The sequence below is a fragment of the Panthera pardus genome, unplaced genomic scaffold (genome assembly GCF_024362965.1).
Source record: "Panthera pardus isolate Hobbes unplaced genomic scaffold, ASM2436296v1 HiC_scaffold_6, whole genome shotgun sequence".
NCBI classification, from domain to species: domain Eukaryota; kingdom Metazoa; phylum Chordata; class Mammalia; order Carnivora; family Felidae; genus Panthera; species Panthera pardus.
In genome coordinates, this window is record NW_026526991.1 from 64,943,855 (window position 1) to 64,970,613 (window position 26,759).

The 26,759-nt window shown below is 52.5% G+C and overlaps 1 protein-coding gene and 1 long non-coding RNA gene across 3 annotated transcripts in view; one reads left to right on the top strand and one right to left on the bottom strand.

Moving 5' to 3' along the window:
* Positions 1–7,209: 7,209 nt before the first annotated feature.
* On the bottom strand, positions 7,210–8,799 carry LOC109249090 (uncharacterized). Its single transcript, XR_002072434.2, has 2 exons — positions 8,695–8,799; positions 7,210–7,444 (listed from the first exon to the last, which is right to left on the bottom strand). It is a non-coding gene; the product is annotated as an uncharacterized LOC109249090 (long non-coding RNA).
* A 3,445-nt stretch (positions 8,800–12,244) lies between these two features.
* Positions 12,245–26,759, top strand: part of FAIM2 (Fas apoptotic inhibitory molecule 2) — a 33,680-nt gene continuing 19,165 nt past the window's right edge. Inside the window, exons 1-8 of one of the 2 annotated variants that reach the window (XM_019419295.2) lie at positions 12,245–12,419; positions 15,991–16,186; positions 18,867–18,967; positions 19,404–19,468; positions 19,895–19,948; positions 25,701–25,751; positions 26,092–26,131; positions 26,634–26,671. In XM_019419295.2, coding sequence (XP_019274840.2) covers positions 12,405–12,419; positions 15,991–16,186; positions 18,867–18,967; positions 19,404–19,468; positions 19,895–19,948; positions 25,701–25,751; positions 26,092–26,131; positions 26,634–26,671 — 560 coding nt within the window. In that variant the 5' untranslated portion in view covers positions 12,245–12,404. Of the gene's footprint in view, positions 12,420–15,990; positions 16,187–17,088; positions 17,189–18,866; positions 18,968–19,403; positions 19,469–19,894; positions 19,949–25,700; positions 25,752–26,091; positions 26,132–26,633; positions 26,672–26,759 lie in introns of those variants that run through there. The other variant, XM_019419297.2, reaches the window with a different exon arrangement.

Sequence of the window (26,759 nt, forward strand, 5' to 3'; positions counted from 1 at the left end):
TGAGACCATTGGAGAATTCGAACAGATATTTGATATTAACACATTGCTGTTAATTCTATAGGACTATTTTTTAAGTCCTTATCTCTTAGAGATGTGTACTGAAATATTTACAGATGAAATGATGTAATATCTGAGATTTGCTTCAAAAGAACCCCGGGGTAGGGTAGGCCTGCAGATGAAACTCAGTGGGCCATGAGTTGATAATCATTGAAGTGGGGTAATGAGTACATAGGAGTTTGCTATATTATTCTTTCCACTTTTGTATGTTTGAAATCTTCCACAATAAAAACTACAAGGAAAAAACAAATGAGGGGAGGACCAGAGAAAGAAGGAGAAAGAGAAAATCCCAAGCAGGCTTCGCACTGTCAGCTTAGAGCCCGATGTGGGGTTCCATCTCACGAACCGTGAAACCTGACCCGAGCAGAAACCAAGAGTCGGACACTTAACTGAGGCACCCAGGCGCCCCTAGACTATTTCTAACGCTGAATGTCTGCCATGTGCCAGGCACAGTTTTAGGTCCTTGATTTGTTCTCAGTCATTGAACCTCTGAGCCACCATAGGGCAGGGAACCTGCATTGTGCCCATTTTAGAGGTAAGGATGCGAAGGTCTAAAGAGGTTAGTTAACTTGTTCCAGGTCACAAACAGCAAGTGGAGAATCTGAGGTCTGAGCTCAGACATTCCAGCTCCAGAGCCCTGGTGCTTAATTAAGTTCTACTATAGGCCCAACATGCAGTGCTAATCATCCATCCACCTGAGCCCCTCTGGGGTCCTTTCTGCATTCACAGGCGCTCCCCGACCCTCCTGCATCCCTACCTCACCCGCTGCCAGGCAGAAGAGGGCGGGGGCTGTGGGAACCTGCCAGGGGTACCCCACCTCAAGAGTTGAGGTGCGTGAGAAGAGCACTCCTGAGAGTCTCTGACCCATGAATTTTGGGCAAGGGCGGAGCCCTGGCTTGAGGTGGGGGCAGAGCTGTGCCAGGCAGGAGCAGCTGAACATTTCCTCCTTGTACTCGCAGCCCTTCCTGTCTTGCACTGAGTGTGGCAAGGCCTGATGGGCCCTCACCCAGGTGTGTGTGCCCAGGGGGAGGACCGGCCGAGCCAGCAGGCTGACTGCAGGAATGGGAAGAATCTTCTCAGAGAGGGGGAAAGAGGCAGGAGGCCGCACACAATGACATCGAGGTGTCCTCATGGCCTGTTCCCAATTGTCTTCGAGCTACCCGAGAAGCGATAAGAGTTTGGCCTCCTGGCTCTCTGGAGATTACAATCTAAAGGATTTGAGGATTAAAATCTCCAAATATTCTGAGTGCTTGTAGCCACCCCGGCAGGCTGGCACCCTGTCGGCATAGTTTTCTGCTATTTGAATCTTCTCCCCATCCTCTCCCTCACCTCATTCATTTTTTAAAAAATTGTTAATGTTTATTTTTGAGAGAAAGAGACAGAGAGACAGTGTGTGAGTCGGGGAGGGGCAGAGAGAGAGGGAGACACAGAATTCAAAGCAGGATCCAGGCTCTGAGCTGTCAGCAGGGCCCTATGGCAGGGCTCGAACTCGTGAAGTGTGAGATCATGACCTGAGCCGGATGCTCAACCCACTGAGACACCCCTCCCTCACCTCATTCATTGATTCGGCACTTACTCCACGGCAGGCACTGTGCCTGGCACTGAGGATATAAGGGTGGATAAAACAAGGTTTTATTTATCTCAGGAAGCTCACAGTATGCTAGGGAGGCAGACACAGGAACAGAGAAATTCGAGGGTGAAAGAGAAAATACCTGCTCCTCACTCCCTCTCCCCAGGGGAGGCCTGTGGGGCTTAGCTCCCCATCTCTGGCCTAGTCTGGGTGGGTCACAATCCCTCTGTGAGTCTCCCTTCCCTATACCTTCTTGTGGGCTTTCCTTTAAAAGAGTGGGGAAGATAGAACGGTTCAGTCTAGACCAGCATAGTTGAACAGAAAGAAATCTGTGAGGGGCGCCTGGGTGGCTCAGTCGGTTAAGCGTCCGACTTCAGCTCAGGTCACGATCTCACGGTCTGTGAGTCCGTGAGTTCGAGCCCCGTGTCGGGCTCTGGGCTGATGACTCGGAGCCTGGAGCCTGCTTCCGGTTCTGTGTCTCCCTCTCTCTCTGCCCCTCCCCCATTCATGCTCTGTCTCTCTCTGTCTCAAAAATAAATAAATGTTAAAAAAAAAAAATTTTTTTTTTAAAAAAAAGAAAGAAATCTGTGAGACACAAGTGTGTGTCATGTAAGTAATTTAACTTGTTTTCATATCCACATGAAAAAAAGTGAAAAGAACAAGTAGAACTAATTAAAAAAAAATTGTTTGCATTTATTTCTTTTTGAGAGACAGAGTGAGACAGAGTGTGAGTGGGGGAGGGGCAAAGAGAGGAGACATAGAATCTGAAGCAGGCTCCTGGCTCTGAGCAAGCGGTCAGCACAGATCCAGACATGGGGCTCGAACCCACAAGCCGTGAGATCATGACCTGAGGCAAAGTCATCGTGACCTGAGGCAACGTCGGATGCTCAACAGACTGAGCCACCCAGGCGCCCCACAAGGAGAACCAATTTTAATAATATATCTTATGTAACCCAACATACCCCAAATATTATCACTTCAACCTGGAGTCAATATAAAAAATGTGAATAAGATATATTACATTAGATTTTCACGCTTGGAAAGGCAGTGTGTGTTTTACACTTACAGTATATCTCAGTTTTGACTCTTCACATATTAAGTGCTTGGCAGCTACCCATGGCTAGTGGCTACTCCATTGGACAGCACACATCCACATGATCAGTTTGGGATTTGGTCGGCCCTGGCCAATTTTGGAGCTGGAAACTCAACTCCATCACCCAAGAAACAGGCTGTGTCTACTGTGCCAGGAAGAAGGGTAACCGCAGCCTCATGTTCCTGCCCAGAACACAGCCCCCCTGGGGGGCCAGGCAGGAAAATGGGCTGAGGCTGCGCCTTGGGTGTGGCCCATTAACCAATCAGAGAGCTAAGGGCTAAGGGGTGGGGGGGAAGGGAGCCCCCTTGGTCGGGGCTCTGACAACCCCAATGTGGGCACAGAGAGAGCTCAGAGACACCGTGCCCTTATTCTGTGGTCTCCTCCTTGTCACATGCCTTTCCATTCCTTCCTCCAGCTGCGTCTGCCAAAATTCTACCTTCAAGATGTAGGGACAAAATCAAGGGAAAAAAGAAGGCAGACCAGAAGAAAACACACCAATATTTTAGCCATGATTTTTCTCCAGGTTATGGAAGTAGATAACTATTTTTTTCTTCCCATTTTATCACATTTGCTTAAAATTTTTTAAACTATGAACACACTTTAATTATGTAACCGGAAAAGGAAATCTGTATAGATTTTGAAAATCGTGCTTGGTGTTCAAAGACCGGTTTAAATGCCAACTCCCTTGAAGGATTCCCAGGCCTCCCTCTGTGTCACTGTCCTCTGTTATGGTTCTTACTATACAGCCCTGAGGGTCCTGAGTTTAACCGTGGGCTTGTCTTCTCTCCTCTCCAGCATCTTGAGGGTGGCTTCTGCATCTTGCCATCACCATAAGGCCTGCCTCAGTGTCTTCTAGCCAGTAGGGGCTCTCTACATGTTGTGGAATGGATGACTGAGGCAAGCTGGAGCCTGCAAGGCTCCAATTGGGCTGGATGCCTTAGGGTTCAACAGAGTCCTGCTATTCCTTCTTCTTCCAGCCAAGCTACTCTGCTCCCTGACTTCCATTTCCCAATGTATAAAATCACAAAGTCCACAGGTGGCAGGGGACACACCTTGAGAGTTCACACTGTCCAGTCCGGGCCATACTCTTCCTTCCTCTCCTCTCCCTGTTTCTTGATAGGTTATGTGCTTTATCCACTTGAGCCCAACCTGGTTGTGAACATGTCAGAATTTAAAGTCCCCTAGTGCCAAAAGAAATTGGATGGCCTAGAAGGAATGGATAAATTCCTAGAAATGCACAACTTTCCAAGACTGAATCATGAAGAAATAGAAAATCTGAAGAGACTGTAACTAGTAAGGAGAATGAATCAGTAATCAAAAGAAAAAAAGCCATCGAAGAAAAGTCCAGGACTATACGGCTTCACTGGTGAATTCTACCAAGCTTTTCAAGAATTCACTCCAATCCTTGTCAAAATCTTCCCAAAAATTGAAAGAAGGGAACACTTCCAAATTCATTTTATCACACCCGCAGTATTCTGATATCAAAGCCAGACGATGCTATCACAAGAAAAGAAAACTACTAGGTGTTTATATCCTGATGAACATAGATGCCAAAGTCCTTAACAAAATACTAGCAAACCGAATTCAACACATGTAAAGGATCACACACCATGTCCAAGGAGGATTTATCCCTGGATGCAAAGACGGTTCAACAAACAGAAATCAATTAATGAGATACATCCACGAACAGAATGAAAGATTTTTTAAAAATCACATTAGCATCTCAGTAGATGCATTTGACAAAATTCAGCATCTTTTCATGATAAAACTCAACGAACCAGGGATAGAAGGAAATTACCTCAACATAATAAAGGCAATATGTGAAAATTTTGTCACCAATAGCATACTGAATGTTGAAAAACCGAGAGCTTTTCCTCTAAAGCTACTTTCTCTCTCGCCACTTCTATTCAACACGGACTGGAAGTTCCAGCCAGAACAATTAGCAAGAAAAAAGAATAAAAGGCATCCACATTGGAAAGGAAGAAGTAAAAATATCAGCTTGCAGATGATATGACTTCATAGGTAGAAAACCCCCCAAAGATTCCAGAAAACCCCATCAGAATAAATGAATTCAGTAAAGTTATGGGATACAAAATCAACATACAAACCAGTTGGAGGGATGGATAAAGAAGTATAGTGTACACACAATGGAATATTATTCAACCTTAAAAAAGAGGGAAACCCTGCCTTTGGGATAACATGGATGAAACTTGAGGACATTATAAGTAAAATAAGCCAGTCACGAAAGGAGAGAAACGCTGTATGATTCCACTTTCCTGAGGTATCTCAAGGAGACAAACTCATAGAAGCAGAGAGTTGAATGGTGGTTTCCAGGGGCGGGGGGAGGAGGAGGAAATGGAGAGTTTTTGTTTAATTAGTATAAAGTTTCAGCTATGCAGGATGAATAAGTCCTAGAGATCTGCTGTACAGCATCGTGCTTGTAGTTAACAATATTGGATTGCACACTTAAAAATATAAAAGGGTATATCTCATGGTAAATGTTCTTATCACAACAAAATATTTCTTTAAAAAAAAAAAGGAAGAAGAAGAAGAAGAATTCAAAGGCAACAGGCCCGGTCAACTTGTCCTCAATTCTAGCTCCAGTCCTGGCGGTAGAGGCACAGCCACTTTCTCTTGTTTTCTTTCCTGGGCTTCCTTCTGGGACCCCTAGTGTGACAGAGCCCTTGCCCGGCCCAGTTGATGGCTTGGGGCTGTGTTGGGGGTGGAGGAGCTCATGCCTGGTTGTCAGGCCTTGGCCATGGTCTCTTTTGTGAGATGCAACTCTCTGCTGGTTCATGTTCTGGCCTCTTTCCAGAAAAAGTGCAAATCTGTCTCACGCCAGTGACTGTCAACAGTTCCGGGGAAATTTTTTTTTTTTTTTTTTTTTAACATGAGGCTGATCAAACACTTGTAATGGGCCTGAGACATCTCCCAGACCTCACTGTCACGAGTGCTGCAGAGAACAGCCTTCACAGCCTCAACCACACAGACGCCACTGAAATATTTACAAGGTTCCTGGCTCATGAAACGGAGCTTTCCGCTTAGGAGAAAGGGAAGGGACGTGGTGCGTGCGAAGTATCTACAACGTGTCGCACCACTCAGGGAGTTTCACTTTCGTGGTTTGTTTCTGTGAGGGACCTCCTGGAAGCTGACGCTTGCTCAAGGAAATGAACTTCTAATGGTGGCATTCTGAGCCTGGTGTAGTCTTGCTCGAGGGTAGAGGGCTAGGAAAGGGGTCTCTCCAACCCACCTCTTGAAGAGTTGTCTCCTGTGCTTGTGAATTCAGCTGCCTTGCCTAGACCAATCTCCACCCTCACCCTGGGCTAGGTCATCTTGGGATTAGGCACACAATTGGCGCCTCCTGTTTTCCTTCCTCCAAGCACTTATTTTTGTGCCCTTCTGGTCCCTTGAGGGGCCTCCCTTCCTATCTCTGCCACCACTCTCTGTCTGTGGAATCCTACTCTTTTCTTTCAGATGCTGTTCAAAAGCCACCTCCTCCAGATCTTTTCTGTCCCCCAACCAAATATAACCGCTCCTTGTTCTGAACCTCCTGAAAGCACATCAATCATGTGTGACTTAGTCCGTAGGGTACCAGGGATAAACACCTGTCGTGTCACACCTGACTAGAATTTTATGGCTCTTGGTAGCACGCACTACAGACTGGTGCTTGTTATAAGCTTCTGAACAATGATGAGGGTAGTGCCCATTCAACACATATTAGGGGCATTAAACTGAGTTCCCCGAGGGTGTGGATGGCTGTTCCACATCTTTGTCTCCTCAGCACCTAGCATGGAGCTGGCACACAGTAAGCTCTTGATAAGTGGCCCTGAATGGATGTTCACAACAGCTCTAACCTGTCAGGCCCTGTGCGAAGCTTGATCCTAATTAGCTCATCGAGTCCTCCCAATCACTCTTTGAGACAGGCACTAAGGTTCCCCACTAAAAAGCAAGGCCCACAGGGCAGGGATTTGTGTCTTTTGTGTTAGATGCTGTATCTGCGTGATTGCCTGAGATGTAGCAGGCCCTCGGTGAATATTGGTTGAATGAGTGAATTAATGAATGAATATCCATTTTACAGATGAAAAAACTAAGCTTGGAGAGGTTTAATGACTTGCCTAAGTGGTAAGATCAAAATTTGCACCCAGATAGACCTAATCCAAAACCTACCTGTATTCTTTATCAGTGACCTCTACCCGGTGGAAGAGGAGTGGGGGCTGGAAGGATAGTCTTACTTTTTTTTTTTTTAATGTTTATTTTTTTTTTTTTATTTTTTTTTAATTTTTTTTAACGTTTATTTGTGTGAGAGAGAGAGAGAGAGGGAGTGAAGGTGAGCGGGGGAGGGGGAGGGGCAGAGAGAGAGAGACACAGAATCGGAAACAGGCTCCAAGCCATCAGCCCAGAGCCTGACGCGGGGCTCGAACTCACGGACCGCGAGATCGTGACCTGGCTGAAGTCGAACGCTTAACCGACTGCGCCACCCAGGCGCCCCTAATGTTTATTTATTTTTTGAGAGAGAGAGGGAGATGGAGCATGAACAAGGGAGGGAGGAGAGAAAGGGAGACAGAATCTGAAGCAGGCTCTAGGCTCTGAGCTGTCAGCATAGAGCCCGATGCGGGGCTCAAACTCACAGACCATGAGATTGTGACCTGAGCTGAAGTTGGATGCTTAACCGACTGAGCCACCCAGGCGTCCCGATCGAGTCCAACCTTTAAGGATCTTCCCATCTGGTAGAGAAGCAGACGTGCACATATAAAAATCCATAGCACAATGTGTGGTCTCAACAGAACCCGTGGCCATGCTAGGAATCAGGGAGGGCCAGCCCCAACAGTAAGACCCAGGGGACAGAAATGACTTATCAAGGGTCTGGACATTGCTAAGAGCAACAGAGCAGATGGGGCTGGGTGTGAAGAGCCTGGAAACCGCAGCTCCTGCACTTGGCTCCCCCTGCCCCAGCTCCCAGCAAACGCCCAGAAGTTGGGGGGTGGGGAGGAGAGAGGGGGACTGGAATGTGGTTTCACACCTGTAAGCAGTCCCTGCAGCTGGGAAGAGGCTTCATGTCCCTGTGCTGTGGAGACACATCTGGGGAGGCCTCTTGTCACAGGGGAGGGGGTGAGGAGGTAGGAATGGAAACCCTAGCATAGAGAAGTTGTGTCACCAGGCTGTGGCTGGCCAGTCCGGGAGGTCAGGTTCTTTGTGGCAGGGCTGCTGGAGGGGCCTGTAAGGACAGCAGTGAGAGGGGCAGGGGGCCAGGGACCAGGAGGACAATTTGTAGGAAGGCAGCCACTGCTGAAGCCCAGGTAAAGCCAGGAGGGCACATTGGTATGCCTGAGCTCACCTGGACCTCCACCTCTCATAGCCCACCCTGAGAAACCTGCTTGCTGTGAGGACCGGAGCTCTAGCCACTGCCTCGGCCCTTCCCTCTTACTGACTTCAAATGTGCAGGTTCTCTCTTCATCCTTGGGGGACAGGGGCTGTTGCAGGTTGGGGGGGGGCAGTTATGGGTAAGGATCTGGGAAGAGGTACCCGGAAAGCTCTGCTTTTGCCCATCTAGGGAGCCGGAGAACCCCCAGCTCCCCCCACCACACCCCGACCAAGTGCTGTCACTGAAACACTCTTGGCCTGATGGTCCTGGAGATGGGGTCACATCCACTCTTCTCATCTCAGCTTGACCCCCAACATGTCATGTAACTTTGGGTTTGTCACTCACCCTCTTTGGCCTCTTGCTTCTGTGGCTGTAGAAAGAGAAACCTCGCCTCTGTCCACACCTCTGCCCCCCGCCCCCATCCCACCTCCCAGGCGCTTGCTGCAAAGAGAGCTGGCTGAGAAGCGGAGCAGAACAAGGATGGGGATGGGCTGCCTCGCTTGCGTTGGCCTGAAAGGAGGGGAAAGGAAACGTGGGGGCCCACACCGTCCCCTGCTCTGAAGAGCGGCCCCGGCCACATGGACTGGTGGTCTCTCAGTCTGTCCCTCTTACCTCGGCCTGGTCATTGAAGACAGTGAGGGGGTTCTGGGAGAGAGGGAAGAACTTTCTTCTGACTCTCCACCCCCCTCCAGGTGCTGTTCTGGGCCTCTTCTCCCCGCTCTTCCCTCCTGGGCCTCACTCTGCAGGATGTCGTCATGTATTCCATGATTCAGCCACTGTCCACGTGCTAACGACCAAGGAGCCCCAAACCTCCGAATCCAGCCCAGTCCCAGCTGCCGCACTGCTCGACTTGATGAGGCCCCAGAGCTGGGCTCCAGGGTGGGAAAGGGCATGACATTCGCCTAAAATACAATGCAAGGTGCCCCCTGAGCTATGTAAGGAAGGCACTGCCTAGACATCTCTTCTGGGCACCAGGAGCCTCTAGCTAACTGCCTAGGAGACATCTCTACCTAGATATTCCAGGAGCACCACAAACTCAACCTGACCCCCCCCCCCCACCACCACCAAACACATCAGCCCCTTCCTCCCTCTTACTAATGGCACCATTCTCCCAGGGTCTCAGCCTGCAAATCCCTCTGTCTTCAGCCTCTTCCCAAGTCCTGTCAATCCTGCCCCAAGCTGTCTGCCTCTCTCCATCTTTTCTGCCCCTGGATCATTTGTCTTATTTTTAAATTAGCAAACATGCATGGGGCACTTGCTATATGCCTGGCTCTGCTCTGAGTGCTTTACTAATACTCAGTGAGGAAACAGAGGCACAGAGAAGCAAAGCATCTTGCCCAGAGCCCAGGCAGACCGCTCTGCAGTCTGGACTCCAGGCCGCCACAAGAACTCACAGAGTCTGCATTCTTATCAGTGTTGCCCTCCTTCAGGCCCTCCCCACCGTTCCTCACAGGCTGACCCTTCTTCCCCTCTTGTTCAAGAGATGCTTTAACGACAAATATCACTACAGCAGTTTGGTCTTTCTGAAGCATGATTTCGAACCTATTCCCCTGCTTGAAAACCCTTGGAACTTCCCCCCGCCCCCACTTCTGATGCTAACAGAATAAAGTCCATTCTCTGGGCTAGAGAGTCAGAGATGTGACCCCAACAAGCTCCCGGCTCCCTGGGGAACCTCTCACTGTGCCTGGCTCCCCTCAGGCACCCCTTTCTCTAGCGATCCTGCCCAAGCCTGCTTCCCGCCCTGGCAGTGCGCAGGGGTGAGCTCTGAATGGACCTTTTCCCGTCGAAGAAAGGCTGCATGTCTGAGTCCCCTTTGAACCACCAAAGCTTCTACCACAGTGTGTCACATAGAGCTAGGCACGACACACGTGTTGAAGGAATAACAGCAGAACTGAGCTGCCTTGTGAGGGTGGAAATTATTTCATTAAACAACATTTATGGAATCCTTGAGGCTAATACTAACAGCTGACGCTGAGAGCTTAGAAGAGAAAGAGGGACCAAAAGTCTAAACACAAGATATGTGTCAGAGGTCACAATTGCCAAGGAAATAAAATAAAGCTGGGGCAGGAAAGAGACTGCCCGATGAACTGGGTGGTGGTACATTGGTGGCATTCCTACTTATATAGGATCAGGAAGACCTTCCCAAGAAGGTGATGTGTGAGCAGAGCCGTGAAATGAGTGAGGGAGTGACCCATACAGCAATCTGTAGACATTCCAGGCAGAGGATGTAGCAAGTGCAAGGGCCCTGAGCTAACAGTATACTTAGCCTGTCAAGGAACAGCCAAGAGGCCTGTGTGGCAGGAGTGGAGTAAACAGGGAGAGAAGGAGCAACTGAGATTCGCAAAAACATGAAAATGCTGAGGCCTACATAAATTCAGGCTCTGTGTAACACCATATGTCTGGGTAATAGTCACAGCTAGGATTTATCGAGTACATTCCACATGCCTGCCACAGTTCTCAGCCCTGCCAACGTGGAAACTGCTAGACAGGTTCTCTTAGAATCTACCAGGGAGACAAAGAAACTCCACAGTGTCATGTGACGGGTGCTAGGAAACTACAGAAAAAAGCATCAATCCCAGACCAGGGGCCAGGGAGGCTTCCTGGAGGAGGTGGCCACTAGAGATGTCACGCAGGAGGAGAAAACTGCTCCAGAACACAGATTGGGGGGTGGGGGGGGTGGGGAGGGAACGGTGGTGGCGTGCAGGCCAGGCAGACCTTGGGCAGCAGTGGGGGTGGGGGGAACTATGCCAACAATTTGCAGGAGGAAGGGGTCAGGAGAAGGGCTGGGAAGGACAGCGAGGGCTGAGAGAGCCTCTAGACAGGGACACCCCTGCTTAAGCAAGCATGTAGGCAGTTGGTAGCTAGGGGGCGGGATACAAAGGGCGAACAGAGTTGGAGTCACAACTCAATAATCTAGCTGCACACCAAGCGCCCTGCTCTCTCACCGTCATTAGGTGGGTCTAGCTGAGAGATGACAGAGAAGCAGATGGTAAGGGGCCATCCCTGCATTGGGACTTGGTTTCTCATCTTATCCTACGAAGTTCAGATCCTTTTAGGCAGATCTCAGAGTCCTCACCCTGGAGCGGCCCAAGACACTAATTCCTCAGCTAATAATGACTCACATGCTGGCTGCACTTTGTGGTCTTCAGTGCGCTTCTACCGCCATAACCTGTGTGCCTCACAGTCAGTCTAGGATGGACAGAGCTCTTTCTTTCCATAGGAGACGCTGCAGCTCACAGAGATCAAGGCCTTGCCAAAGTCACAAGGCCAGAGGGTGATCAAGTTGGGAATCCAGCCCAGCTCGTGAGATTGCAAACTCCATAGCAACACTGCAGCAGCTTTGGAAAACTGGGCCTGGCGATGGCCAATTCCCAAGGACAAGTCTGGGAGAGGGGAGGGAACAGGCTCTGGAAGGGGGCAGGGGTGATGGAGGCAGGAGTGGAGGCAGAAAGGAAGCAGCAGCTTGGGAATGGGGATGGGAGTTGGAGACGCTTTGAGACAGAGCTAGAAGCCTCTCCAGAAAGGCCTGGTTAGATGGTCCAGCAGGGCTAAAAAAAAAAAACAAAAACAAAAACAAAAACACCAGCACCTGCATCCTCCCACACCAGGCCTCTGCGACAAGGTAGGGAGGGGCCCATTGCTCCCATTTCACAGGTGGGAAAATGGAGGCAAAGGAGAGGTGCCTATATGGCTTGCCAAAGGCCCATAGGAAATGAGGGCCCAGGGGCCCTATTAGAAGCCAGGGAGGGTAGATGAGCCAGCCGTGGGAGACCTTCCCCACTCTGCCGTGGATGATGAAACAGATGAGAGGGGAGGTGGAAATGGAGACAGAAATCTGGGACGCATCCAGAGGCAGGGAAGGGGGAGGCTGAGGCTTGAACAGAACCTGTCAGCGGCAGAGATGGTGGAGAGATAGGGCCCTGACACCCAGCTCCAGTTACAGGCAGGCAGCATCAGCTGGTCGGGTGTCACGGAGTCCCCGCGCCTCCTCCCGCCCTGCGGACCCATCCACTTGGGTGGCTCTGCAGCACGGGCTCCCTAGTCCCGGGATGAGGGTTCAGGGTGGAGGGGACGGGGGAGGGGGCGGCGCGCCTCCTCCTCCCCACGGGCTTGTAAATCCGCAGCGGCCTCCGCAGCAGCCTCCCGGCCCGCCCCCGGGCCCCCTCCTCCTCCTGCGCCTGAATGGTACATTCCGGTCCGCCTGGCCCGGCTGCAGTGGATGTTGCTAGAACCCACGCGGAGGAAGGAAGAGACGCAGGCAGGCTGCGGTGACCCAAGCGGCCGCCCCTGCCTCAGGGACCCCTTCCCGGAGAGACGGCACCATGACACAAGGAAAGGTACCGGCATCTCCCCCACCTGCACCATCATCCTTCATCCTTCAGCTCCCCGCTCCCCGTCATCCCGAGCAAACTCTCTGGACCACTATAAGCATCCTTCCCCGGCGCTTGTGCGAAGGTCCTCTGTGGTCCTTGTTGCAGTCAGAGGACCAAAAGGCGCATTTCAAGTGATAGGTCAGGGCCTCTTCCTGCCCAACAGGCCCTCTCACCCCAGGGGCTTTGGCATCTCAGGACCCTTCACAGGTACCCAGTTTCCCTTAAGGAATCAACCTGGGTGTCTAGGGTGTGGTGGGGGGACTAGAAGGGGGCACGTGGGTGAGCCCCAAGGAGTGGTGCCTATCCTGCCCCAACCACATTATGCTCATCTTTCCCACCTCCACAGAAACCCCCACCCCCCACCCCCCAGCCAACTCATTCCACATCTGGACACATGCTTTTGTGGGGGAGGGGATTACTATGGCAACCCTGAATCAGGATGCTTTAATTTTTGTTTTTGTTTTGGCTCGACATGGGACTAGATGGAACCAGATAAAACGTCGTCTCTTTTTTTCTAGTTTTAGGCCTGAAATGGAGGGGAAGGGCTGGGACAGAGACTTGGCTGGCCTAATGTGGTTACATAACATCAACAGCCTGTGGAATTATACAACAATCAGGGCCTGGGGCAAAGGGGGAGGGTCCTCTGGCCCTCTGTTTTGGGGGTGCCAAGGATTGGGCAGAGAAAACAGAAGAGGAGCCTCCCCTACATTCCCCCTTCCTTTCTCCAAGATGAGCCTCAGAGCCAATGGCATCCTTCCCTGGGCTCTCAGACCCTCCTCTCTGTTTTTAAGCTCCTGAGACCTCAAAATGATGTCACTGGTGATACCACCTCCTGCCATTGGGCAGACCTCACTTGGGAATGAGGGTGTGTGTGTGTGTGTGTGTGTGTGTGTGTGTATGGGGGGCAGGGCCCAGGAGCCTCTGGGGCTGATCGGCAGGGTGGGGGTTGGGAGGAGGGCCCATTCGTGACAGGGCTGAAGTCAGAGGTGATAATTCTTTTCCTGGGTCTGGTTTCAAAGGACCTTGGTTCTGGTGGGCTGAAATGGGTTTTCCTGGATGTGAGCCTTCTGGTCTGGATGAGGAAGGAGGTTGGGGAGTGGGAGGGCAGCAGGTGAACCAAGGCCCCATTCTCACAGGCCTAGGCTCCTCAAGGCCCTTCCCTAAGGAGGCCTGGGGGGTGTTCACTGTGGTGAAAATGAAAAGCCCCCTCCCCACACCTACTGCTGATTCCACCCCCCCACCCCCACCCCAGTCACTTTGCTGACATCGCCTCCTGTCCTCAATGAATGTAGCACATTGCCCCTGCCTCCTCTGCCTCTCACCCCCAGCTGGCTCACAGGCTTTCTGAGGATGGAAAAGAACTTTCCAGTTCACCGGTCCTTAGGGCTGAGTGGAGACAGAGATGTTCTGGTGCTCGCTTCCCTCTGGGCTGCCTCAGCTGGACGCAACCTGCAAAGAATGAACTCAGCGGCCTTCCCCTGCGGCCCTTCGGGTTTAACACATTCTTTCTGAAGCCAGAACTAAATCCCATTCATTTTCTGAGGCTTAGTCTTTTTGTTGCCGGGTCAGTTTTCATACACCCCCTCCCCCACAGTCTTCCCTTCCCTGGTGGCAGCACTCAGGCCCTTCCAGCTCACATCCTCTCCCCTAAAGCTTAAGTGGACCCTCTGGGGCCTGGGGCAGAGCTGAGTGTAAATGGGCTTGAGTTTTCAACCTGCCATGGCACAATTCCCTCTGGGCCTCAGTTTCCTCATCTGTCAAATGAAGGAAAGGGCTGAGCTAGATACCTTCTGAGATCCCTTCCAACAGTGAAGGTCTGCGATTCTGTTCTGGTTTGGGAGAGAGGCTGAGGTTCACAACAGGATGAGGCCAAAACAGGACCCTTCACCAGGGACCTCTTGCCCTTTCCCCACTCTATGGTCCCCTTTCTTCCTCATATCTCCCCTCACCCCTCTCTGTTTCCCTGCTCGCCCATCCCCACCTTCCTAGTGTCATCTCCAGCCCAACAGAAGGAGGCCAGTCCCAGTGGATGGGGCCTGGGCTCTTCAGTCCAATGGGTTATGTGTGGCTCTGTGACCTTGGACAAGTCATCCTTCCTCTCTGAGCCTCAGTTCCCTCATTTTAAAAGAGGGATCAGGGGTGCCTGGGTGGCTCAGTCGGTTGGGCATCCAACTTCAACTTAGGTCATGATTTCATGGTTTGTGAGTTCAAGTCCCTCATTGGGTTCTCTGCTGTCAGCACAGAGCCCACTTCAGATCCTCTCTCCTCCCCCCTCTCTCTCTGCTCCACCCCTGCTCTCTCTCTCTCTCTCTTTCAAAAATAAATAAACATTAAAAAAAAAAAAACAGGGGTCAAAATATAACCACCAAGGTAGCAGGGAGATTAAATGAAAGAATCTTTCATTCAATAATATTCTTGAGGGCCTACTCTGTGCCAGGCCTTTCCCTGAACCCCGGGGAGACAGTGGAACTATACACACCCCTTCTCTGCCCCAGGGACAGCCCCATGGTGGCCTCTCCTAAGAATTTCTCCTTCCTCAGTTATTTTTTAAACTTTTTTTTAAAGTTTATTTATTTTGAGAGAGAGAGAGGGCATGCATGTGCATGCAGGAAGGCAGAGAGAGAGAAAGAGAAAGAGGGAGAGGGAGAATCCCAAGCAGGCTTGGCACCTGAGCCCAACACAGAGCTTGATATCACGATTTGTGAGATCATGACGTGAGCCAAAATCACGAGCCGGACGCTTAACCGACCGAGTCACTCAGTTTTTTTCCCCTTTCCTTCCTCAGTTTTTATTCCAGCTTCAGTGTGTGCCTCTGGCCAGCCCTGACCCTCCTGGAGCTCAGTTCTCCCATCTATAAAAAAAAAGGGGGGGGAGGGGGGAGAGTCTTCCTCCGCCACCATCTTTATTGGGGTATAATTGACAAATGGTAATTGTATATATTTAAGGTACACGGACCTGAATGTTTTGATATACATGTATATTGTGAAATGATCACAATCAAGTCAGTTAACATCACTTCACATAGTTACCTTTCTTTGTGTGTGATGAGAACACTTAAGATCCACCCTCTCAGCAGATTTCGAGTATACAATACAGTATTGTTAACTATAATCACCATGCTGTACGTTAGATCTCCAGAACTTATTCATCTAGCACAATGGAAACTTTGTGCCCTTTGACCAACACCTTCCCATTTCCCCCACCCCCCAACCCCTGGCAACCACCATTCTACTCTGTGCTTCTATGAGTTTGGCTATTTTCGATTCCCAATATAACTGGTATCACGCAGTTTTTGTCTTTCTGTGTCTGGCTTATTTCCCTGAGCCTTGTTGCAAATGGAAGGATCTCCTTCTTTCTTAAGGCTGAATAATATTCCATATCCCGTGTCAAATAGGGAAATTATTGTCTGCACCCCCACCCTTCCTAGTGCAGGTGAGAAAGTACCCATGGAAGTTCCAGATATTGGGGGCTGGTGGGGAGGACTTGGAAGGCACCCTTTCTCTGGTGACTGTCTCTCTTCGCCTCTATTCCACAGATCTCTGTGGCTAACAAGGCCCCCGGGACAGAGGGGCAGCAGCAGGCCAATGGTGAGAAGAAGGAGACTCCAGCAGTGCCCTCGGCCCCGCCCTCCTATGAGGAGGCCACCTCTGGAGAGGGGTTGAAGGCAGGGGCCTTCCCCCCAGCCCCGTCGGCTGTGCCTCTCCATCCCAGCTGGGCCTATGTGGATCCTAGTAAGTCTCTCAGCTCCTGGAGGCTGGAACATCATGGGGAGTGGTAGGCCCAGAGGAAAAACTTGGGTAGGAGGAAGTTGCCCATAAATAGATGCATTGTATGGTTGTTATATGAGGCTCTGTTGTCAAAGGCTTGGGATTTGGAGGGCTATTCCAAGGGTAGGTCAAGGAGGACTCCATGAAAAGGGAGAGACACGATATTTTCTGTCATAGTACTCTTGGATGGGGAAGAGGGGATTCTTTCCAAGTCACCAAGCTAGGGCAAATACAGAGAGTAAATAGGGGGAGGGGGTGGATCAGGGGCTATTCTAGAAAGGCTTTCCTCAAAGGGGTACATTAAAAGGGTGGAGAGAGGTCAGAGTAGACGCAGGAAAGGGCAGCATTAAGCTGTGGCTGGCTCCCTGTGAGTGGAGGTGTCGTGTTTACATATGGGCTGATTCAAAACTTCCCCCTGAAGGCCCCAGGGATGTTGGGGGCCAGGGGTGTGAGGATCACTTCACCCTCACTTTCCTTACCTCTCTTCCCTTCTCCAGGCCTTTGTTGGGGACAGGAGGACATGACATGGGGAAGGTATATGGATGCCAGCCTTAGTGCCCCTCATGGCCAGGCATAATTCATAGGCACACTTACCCAGGCGAATGCCAGCTCCCTGTAGACCAAAAATCACAGCCCGTGGGAGCCCCTCTGTTAGATTGAGCAGCTTGTGGGAGCTTTGCCTTGGGGCTGGGAACATACAGCTCCCCACGTGCTAAGGAAGGGCCCCTTCTCAAATCTTTCTCAGCCCCGGCAGCCTCCCTAAGCAGCCCCTCAACCCGCCCCCCCCATCTTATATACTCTCACCCTCCCCAGCAGAATTCTAGAAGGAATCCCAGGAACAATGCCTCAGACAGAGCTTCTACTCACCGGGAGTGGCCACCATGGTCCACACCCCTTATCACAAACCCTCTCGGCCCAGAGCCAAGCAGACCTACCACACCATGAGCTACTGGAGAGCCAATGAAGGTCTGGTGTTTGTGTGAGCCCTTCTCACTGCCCCAGACACCCACAGGACTTTCTCTGTCCTCATCGCCTGCTCAGTGGTCTGGCCATTTGGGTTTTGGCAGGAGATGTAGACCGCACATGAAAGTGGAAGACAAAAGGGTGAGGGCCTCCAGGCCTCAGGTTTGCAGTGGGTTCCCCTCTCTCCCCCTTCTTCATTTTCCATATCCAGGTTGCCAGGGCTAGCTGCCTTAAATAGTGTTTTCCAGGGAACTGTCAGGGCAGGAAGGAAGCTCATTTTAGTCAACATGCGACAAACATTTCTAAGTGTGTGTCAAGCACTGTGACCAGTGATGCTAAATTTCTAGCGATGCATGGATTTGCAAGACTTGTTGCCCCCACGGGCCTGACTATATAGACAAGTAAACAGACACTACCACACAATGAAAGAGATGCAGTGATAGAGGCCTAGGCAGCTTACCTAATCCGTGTGGCAGTCAGGGAAGACTTCCTGGACAAAGGGGTATCCACATTGAGTCCTGAAGACTCAATGAGTTAGCCTGGTGAAGAGGCGGGGAAATGAGTGTTCAGGCTGAAAGAATACAATGTGCAGAGGCAAGAAAGCATGTGGCCGAAAAAATATAGTCAGGCTGGAGAAAAGTAGGAGGGAACAGTGTGCATTGGGGCTGAGAGCTCGGGGGAGGCTGTGGAAGCTTTGTTAAAGAACTTGAACTTGAGTAAAAGGCAGTGGGGAGCCATCAAAGAGCTTGATGCAGGGTCAGCTTTGAAAGACCAAGACTGATGCTTTTGCTGTGGAGGGAGGGTAAGATCGTGGAGAAATGGCAAGAATTAAAAGGACAGTGGAAGAGAACAGAGCAGAGGCCTCAGGAATGGCCCAGATGAGGGGTGCAAAGGAGACGGCAGCATAGTCCCCACCAGGCACAGAGCCATCGGCTTTTGCTTTCATCTAGTTTTGTCCCCAGGAGGTGAGTGTCACAGACCCATATCACAGAAGACACTCCAAGATGGCTGATAGTCAGTCTGAGAAGAGGGAGCCACATGTGGGTCTGTTTGACTGTGGATCCTATGCTCTTTCACAGGCCTGATATCTGGTTTCTCAGTTCTGGGACCAGGCCCCCAAACTTCATCCCCAGCCATACCCCACTCCTTGCCCTTGTCCCGGCTTTACTTCCCCCTCCAGTCTTCCCCCTGCCCTGCTTCCCAGCTGGAGCACCAGAAGGTTCTCCCATCCAACTAGTCCCTGGTTCTCACCCCAAGGGCCTCAGAGCAGGCAGGGGTAGGACCTTAGACCCTGAGATGTGCTAGGTGGCCTTGGGAGAGTGGCTGTCTCTCTCTGATTCTTAGCCACTAAAGGGAGCCAGCGTGTTTAGGGAGGAGAGTGGGGGACACAAGAGAAAAGGGTCACATTTGTATGGCAGGGATTGGCCCCCAGGGAGCCCCAGTCAGCATGCAAGGAAGGGGTAGGGAAATGACAGTGTATTCTCAGGACTCAGGAGAAGCAGCTGGGGAAAAAGATCTGAGGGTGGGATGGGGTGGGTGGGAGGTTTGAGAACGGAACTAGAGAAAAAAGCTTCCCCAGTCCAGAGAGCCAGTTTGACAAAAGTCAGCTCTGAACAGGTGGCCATTGGGGGCAGCATTTATATACATGGGAGCCCTCATGGCCCTCCGCATGTCCATACAGGCAGCTCCAGCTATGAGAACGGATTCCCCGCCGGAGACCATGAGCTCTTCACCACCTTCAGTTGGGACGACCAGAAAGTTCGCCGAGTCTTCATCAGAAAGGTAACCACCTCCTCCCAACTCTCCAGGACTGGGGGACTGGGGGGAGGACAGGGTGTCCCTTGAGAAGGCCCTGGCCCAGCCCTCTGTCTACAGAGGCCATCCCTGTGTCCCCTTCTCTAGTGACCCCAGCTGATAGCACCTGCTGGGAAGTGCTTCACCCCACTGCCCCCTGCTATACCCAAACTCATTGTCTCAACCTGTCTCCAGATACATGGGGCCCCTTGTCCTGTGGGGGTGGGCTCTGGAGCAAAGTTGCTTGTCTTTCACCTTGTCCTGGGTCCATTCTAGTGAAAGAAAGGGGAGGGTATAGGATGTAGGTCTGGAGAGTAGAGTCACTGGGAAGCTGGGGTACTCGCTGAGCCTCACTGGGGGCCTGAGCCTCCCTAGCCTCCAGTGGGGGCTCCCCAAGCTGACCGGAACTCCCTCCCAAACCTAGGTCTATACAATCCTACTGATCCAGCTGCTGGTGACGTTGGGTGTCGTGGCTCTCTTTACCTTCTGGTGAGTTGGTTGTGTGAACCAGCACCTTCTAGGGGCAGCCATGGCAAGGCCTGGGGCGGGGGTCCCTGAATCAGACTGCTCTTGGAATGTTTGCCTGAAAAGATTTGTGTGGGGCAGTGGAGGCCCTCACACTGGGGAGGAATCTTAGGGAGTGCCCACGGAGGAGTCCTCTATCCATCAGGGGTGGACCCGGTACCTTCTGGGCCTGCTGGTGCCTGTGAAGTGGTCATTCCTCTCAGATCTTCCAGCCCCACAGCCGGGTACCTCCATGTCCCAGCCGGGGACTGTGGCTGGGGCTCCCTATGCCACCAGGATCCCTTCTTCCTTTCTTCTTCGCAAGTCCTGGGAACCGTGGTGGGGCAGGTGCAGACATGGAAATGGAGACATAGGGGAGATTCTGATTCTCTCCCCCTCCTTTCTCTGCAGTGACCCCGTTAAGGACTATGTCCAGGCCAACCCAGGATGGTACTGGGCATCCTAGTGAGTATACCCCAGGCCTCCAGGCCCCTTCCCAGAGAACCCTCAGTGGCACAGGGTGGGAAGTTTCCACGGACAGAATCCAAGCCCATGGCTCCCTCCACCCCAAAGGAAGACTGTCCTCACAAGAGCATGACCAGACAGGCCCTTTGGATCTGAGGGGGAGGGAAGAAGACAGACATAGGTTCTGGTGCTTGCACAAAGAGGGGAGGTGGGCTGGGGCCCTGGCTGGAGAGACCCAGACCTTGGCCCTGAGGGAAAGGGGGGGGGGCTGGAACACCTTGGCCCACACTAATGATAATGTTGCTACTCTTATTAACATTGTTGTTATTAATGCCTATAAATTATTAATCATAGTAACTACCACTTACAGAATGCCTAATAAGGGCTGGGCCTTGTTCTGTGCTCTGGATATACAGTATTGCATTCGATCCTCGAGTCTACTGGGTATGATTATCTCAGAAAACTAAGGCTCAGAGAGGTTGAGTAATTTGCCCAAGGTCACACAGCTAGTCTGTGGCGGAGCTGGGATTCAAATCCAGGATTCAGGTTGAGGCTTGTGCTCTTAATCACTCCACTTGGCAGGCTCCCTTCTTCTCAAGGCACTTGGCTCCTGCTTGCCCTCTATTCTTTAAAGAACATGGCAGGTAACTTAAGAGAAGAAGTTGGGTGGCGTAGGTGATCCTTGACCCTCTTATCCGAGCAATTAGGGGTCATTTGGGGGTAATTCCAGGCCAGAACTACCCTGGGCTCAGAGCAATACCGCTCTAACCGCTCTCTCCTCCAACGCTGTACTGGGCACTGGGGCTACTGGGGAGGAGACCTCTGTAGGGAAAGGTAGTGAGTGGCACAAAGCAGCATGGGAGAGAGCAGCACTCAGAGGAGGGGAGCTGGAGGGCTGAGCCTGAGACATCCAAGACCTCAGTCCACTTGAGAGGGTGCACCTCAACAGATGCAGACTGAAGTGGCTCAAGCAAAAGCACGGGAGTGGGGCTGCACGTGGTACATGTAGTAAATACGGGACAAGACCGGCAGGGGGCTGGAAGGCTCCATGTAAGGGAGTCTGACACATCCCAGAGAGCAGGGGGACCTTCCGGGGTGGGAGCTCTGAATGCCCGGCAAGGAGCTTGCGCACTCCAGCTGTCCCAGGCCCGCTCCTGGGTAGAGGTATGGTGGAGATGTGGGCTCAGCCCAAAGCCTCCTGAACCATCCCGAGCCCAGAACAGTCCGGGTGGGCCTTGAATTAATACAAGCCAACCATAGGCTGACAGGAAGGAGGCCCATCCTGGCCTCGGTGGCTCCTTGGAGGAGCAGAGGAGTGGAGGGGAGGCTCAGTCAAGTTGGGAGTCCCAGGGGAGGAGACATTCACGCCTAGAGCCTTTCTTAGGGCATAGAACAGAGGACCCGTCTGCAGACCAGGCAAGGAGGCATGCATCTTGGGGAACTGGAGGCACTGTATGATAAAGCTAATGAGGCCCCAGGGACGGCCACCCCGGCCAACACACATGGCAGGTTGGCATGGCTCCCAGTACGTCAGCACCCCCTGGTAGACTCAGGTGCCCTGAGGACTCTGGAATGGAGTCCCCAGGCCCCTCACCAGGACTTCTGTGGGAGGGTCTGCAGGACTCCAGGTCCTGAGCAGATGGCGACAGGGAGACAGCCCGGGAATGAGCAGGCTCAGAAGTGAGGCAGAGTCCACCCCACTGAGGGCAGGCATGAGACTCTGGCCCGTGAATGGTGAGGTTTAACAACGCTCCTCCTCAACATCTCCAGACAGAAAGCAGAGATGCTCTCCCTGGCTCAGGGGTGGGGGTGGGGGAGGAGGAGAGAAATCAGGAGTGGGCCTGGACCCTGTGCTTTTAAGGGGCATCACAGAGCCTTAGAGGTGCTTGGGAATCCCAGCACCAAGATGCTGCTTTTTTCTCCAGAAAGCCACCCTGTGGCTCTGTCCTGCCCGGTCCCCTCCCCATCCCTCAACTCTATCCACTTTGCCCCCTGAATTTGCTTCTGGGTCTGAGACCGAGTGGGTCTCATCTCCTTCAACGTACCAAGCCCTTAACAGCAATAAGAACGAAACCACTCTTTTTCTATGTGTGAGACACGGTGCTGAGTGCTTTACAGGTATTTGTCATTTGATCCTTATAAACAACCCTACCAGGCAGACACTATGATTATCCCCATTTTACGGATGAGGAAATGAGGCTCAGAGAGAAGTTATCACTTGCTAAGCAGCACAGTCTTGTGCACTTCCCCTACATGTTCTGCTGCTTCCCCTGCTGGTCCAGGATCGGCCCTAGAATGGGATACGTTGCGGGAGGACACTGGGTTTAGACCGGCTTCCACCTGAGCCTCCCTCCCCTGTTCTGACACTCTGTAAACAGACCAGGGCTCCAGCCCAGGCCTGGGGCCCAGGCTCTGACATGCAAGTGAGTCTCTCCTTCACGTCTGTGATTCATTCTCTGCCCCCTGGGATGGCAGCCTGCCAGCCCCCGCCTTCCACTCACCGCTGTCTCAAGGCCCCCGTCATCTCCCTTGGTGGGCTCTTACCTTATTGTCTGATTGCTCCCTTGGAGCCCTGGCGGGGTGGGGGGGGGGGGGGGGGGGGGGAAGGAGTCAGGGCTGTGGGGCGGGGGTGGGGAAGCAGGCGGAGGAGGAAATTGTGAGGCCCAGAGCTGGGAGAGGTGGGTTGGAGCCTCTCTAGGAGGCTGCCAGTCCCATTATACTAACAACTCCCATTCTCAAGTCCTTACCCTGTACCAGGGCCTGTCCACGCTTGACCTGTGCGCCCTCAAGTCAATCCTGCTACAGCCCCTGTGAGCCGGTACCAGTGCTCCTGTTTCACAAAGGAGGGGAAACGGCGCTCTGCAATTAAGTAACTTATTTAAGCTCACACAATAGGAGTGCAGAGCTGGGCTATGAATGCGAATGTCAAGCTCCAAAGCTGCCCTGTAACCCCCAGGTCATGTCCCTCTGCCCTTCCTGTGACCTCTGGTCTTGAGGGTTGAGGAGCTGTGGACCAGAGAGGAAAGGAGACAGGGCCCTTGCCCTTTGGAAGCTCCCAGTCTGGCGGGGAGACAGGACCCACACCCAGGACACACATAGACAAGGCTATTATCATTATTATTATTGCCCAAGTGACTGACCAATGACTCAAGTGAGACCAGAAGAGAGCAGATGCTGGAGTGTTTCTCAACTGGGGCAGGATGTTTCCACTGTCCTTCGCTGGCCCCCGATACTAAGAACCCCTCAATCACTGTGACAACTGTTCCACATCACTCGAGAGCCACTGAAGAATAGGAGAAGGTGAAAATGGAGGCGTCCTATTTGCCAAAGCCAGTAGGCTTGTCTCCACCTCTCCATCCCTTATTCTTTTGCCTTTCATCCAGAAGTATTTAAAGGCCACCTAACCATTGCCAGGCTCCCGCTTAGTGGTAGGAATGCAAAATGAGTAGGTCCCTCCAGATGCTATATCCGGGTGGGGGTTCAGATGAACAGGCCTGGAAGGTGTGAGGGTGCAGGCCTTGGTTGAGGAATGTCCGTGGTGCGTGGAGGGAGCCCCTCTAACCCAGGCCTCAGGCTTCCCTGCCAGTCGGTCCTTTCCAGCAGGAGCAGAGTGTGGCAGGCACATTGTGAGGGTGCAGAGAGGAGGAGGAGTGGAGTGCAGGGAAGGGTGGGCCAGGGAGGTAGGTTCAGGGAGGCACATGAAGCAGGGCCTTGCCAGGTCTTTGGTAATTTTAAACAAGGAAGTCTCACGGTTGGATCTGCCTGTAGCTTGGAGGGTGGAAGGCAGGGGTGGCAGCAGGACCAGATGGAGAGAGGTGGCCCCACCTAAAAGGGTGGTATTGGGCATGGAGAGAAGGTGACAGATCTGAGAGCTGCCTGGGTAGGAGGATTGGCAGGTCCAGGTGATTAATCGGGCGAGGCTGGGTGAGAGTCAAGGATGCTGAGCTCTCTGTTTGGGCGACTTGGACGTGCATGATGTCCTCTGCACTAGGAGACACAGGAGCAGGGGCAGGGAGAAGGGCAAGTTCACTCCTAACCTGTTGGGTTTGGAGCATTTCTGAATGGCCATGTCTGCTCAGTAGGCAGTTGCATATTCAGGTCTGGGGTTGAGAAGGAACACGTAGATCAGAAACGAGGGTGTGGGAGCCATGAGCATTTACCTGCTAGAGGGAGTCCTGTGGATGAGCGAGCCCCCAGCGAGAGCATGAAGGGAGACAGCCTGATGAGACTCTGTGTCAAAGGGACTGGGCAAATTTAGATACTCTGAAGGAGATTGGGAAGGAGTGGCCAAGGAGGTAGGAGGGGACCCGAGAGTGTCATCTTGGAACCGGGGGAATAATGGGAGGGATCCGATGTTGAAAAGTTAGGCAAGACAGGGACTGACAAGTATCACCTGGACTCAACAAGGCCACGGGGATGTGGCAAAGCCAGCTGTCATTAAGTGGGGCTGGGGCTGAGTTTGTGGGGTTGGGGAGCAATGAGGAGATGAAGAAGGAGACAGTGAGTGAGGACGACTTTTTCAAGCAGCTTGTCTGTGAGGGCGGATAAAGTGGAAGTAGCTGGAACTGGGGAAGACATTGGTTGAAGATGGAGAGCGGTTAAGGAGGTTCGTGTAGGAGGAGAGGTGCAGGTAGATGCTAAAGGTGATGCTATAGAGATAGACACGGCGGGGCCGTTGAGGGTGTGGGGCCCAGAGTCCAGGCTGGGGCGATTGGCCTGGGATGGCAGGACAGAAGAAAGGGATACTACGTTTGCCAGTGGCAGGCAGGGGGCCAAGGGAGCTCCACGCCATCTCAAATCTTTCTGGAACACACCAGGCCAGACCTTGCAGGAGCGAGGCAGCCCGGGAGGTTTGCAAATGAGGGAGGATGGTTGGAATTGCTGCTCTGGGGGATAGGTGACAAACTGAGAAGGGAGATGGGCGAGGATGGCAGGTGCCACGTTCAGGGTCCACCGGGGGCTGGAGACCATGCATTGGTGGTGGCATCCATGTAGGTAGGCGTGAGCATGCCCCTTGGGTCCTCAGCCCCTCATCTTCTACCTCCTGGACTGGCCGTCACTTCCACTGCTCTCTAGAAAATCCTCAATCTTCAATCTCCGTCTCTGGGGTTGTGCCTGAGTTCCCTTCCAGTCTTCCACTGGACATGGCCATCTGATCCAGAAATTCATACCACAGGTACCTCCTGCCTGTGCCAGGCGCTGGCAGGACAGATGAGGGCCCTTCACCTGATTCACTTGCAGCCTAGTAGGATAGACCACCAATAAAGTAACAAGATTATTACATGTAGTGAGAAAGGTGGGAGGGGACTGAAGGAGGCAGCGTGGGGCAGTGGTGATAAATTAGGACTCTGGAGCAAGAAGGTATGAGGATTATATTAGTCTTCATAAAGCACCTGGAACTCTGCCTGGCACCTAGAAAACACCGTATACGAGCTTTCTGTATGAAGTATTGGGAGTGTCTGGGAAGGCCACTTTGGATTGGGTGGTCAGCTGTCCATGACACCCAAGACTCCATGTTTCCAGGAGCAGGCTCACCCAATTCCCATTCCTGGCTTTTGGAATTGTACCACCATCCTGCCCGTTGCCAGGTTCTAGGACGACCAAGGTCTTAAACACCGTTCCCCCGACCCAATCATACTACCTGGTACCTGTGGATGGCAGGGTGGGGGGGGGGGCAGAGAGTGGAATGAGCAGGGGACTGGGTGGAGGGGCCTCAGGGGGCACGGGCTGACTGCCCATCTGTTTCTCACAGTGCTGTGTTCTTCGCCACCTATCTGACCCTGGCCTGCTGTTCTGGACCTAGGTATGTGATGGCTTGAGGAACAACTTGTGGGAACATGAGAAGGATCTCGAAAACTCTGGCCCCAGTCCTGCCTGCTGCCAGTGTGCTGTGAACTTCTGAGAGGGCTCTACCCTCTGGGCTCCATCAAGCCTGCCCCTCCCTCCTTCCCTTGGCACCTCTCAGGTGGCAACAGGGTGGTGTGGACCGACAGATGGGGGCACCTGGGGCTGTGGCTGAAGGAGGAGGCTCCAAGGAGTGGGGATGGGGTTAGGCAGAGGTCCCCCCTTCCCAGCTGCAGTGACCCAGCCCGTGGCTGCCGGCACCCCCCCATCTCCTCTGAACTCGGTGGTTTGCCTTACAGGAGGCATTTCCCCTGGAACCTGATTCTCCTGACCATCTTCGTAAGTGACCTGGGGGTGGCTGGGGACAGATGCTGAGTGCACATAGTGGGAGGAGGAAGCGGGGGGTGCTTCCAGGGCCAGGAAGTCTGGGCTGCAGATGTCCAATGGGAGGTGACCGGTGGAGGCCGGGGTATTTTCACCCCCCTTCTACCACAAAGACATCCCACCTCTCTTTCCAAATAGGCTTAGTCTCCCCCACCCTTTACTCCAGCCATTGTCTCTTTTCTTTGTGATGTTGTTTTTAAGAGGTTTGAATGTGGCATCCTAGAGCAATGGATAAAGAAGAGTAGGTCATAGAGAGGAGGGAAGAGCAGGGCTGCAAAAGGAAGAAGGGAACACAGCTAGTGCAGGCCCGTCGGGATGCTCCTCACCAGGCCTGAGTTGTGGAAGTGAATGTGTGGGGGCGAGGCCGATGCAGAGTTGTGCCCAAGGAGTGGAGGCCCAGACTGGGCCCCCAAAGGCTGGATTCTGGAGCATTCCCTCATCCTGCTTCTCCTTCCAGACCCTGTCCATGGCCTACCTCACTGGGATGCTGTCCAGGTAAAGGGGACAGGTGGAAGGGGACGGGCCACTCTCGGAGGGGAGCTGCCCCTGAACACACCCCTTCAGAGAGTGTTCAGGGAGCGTG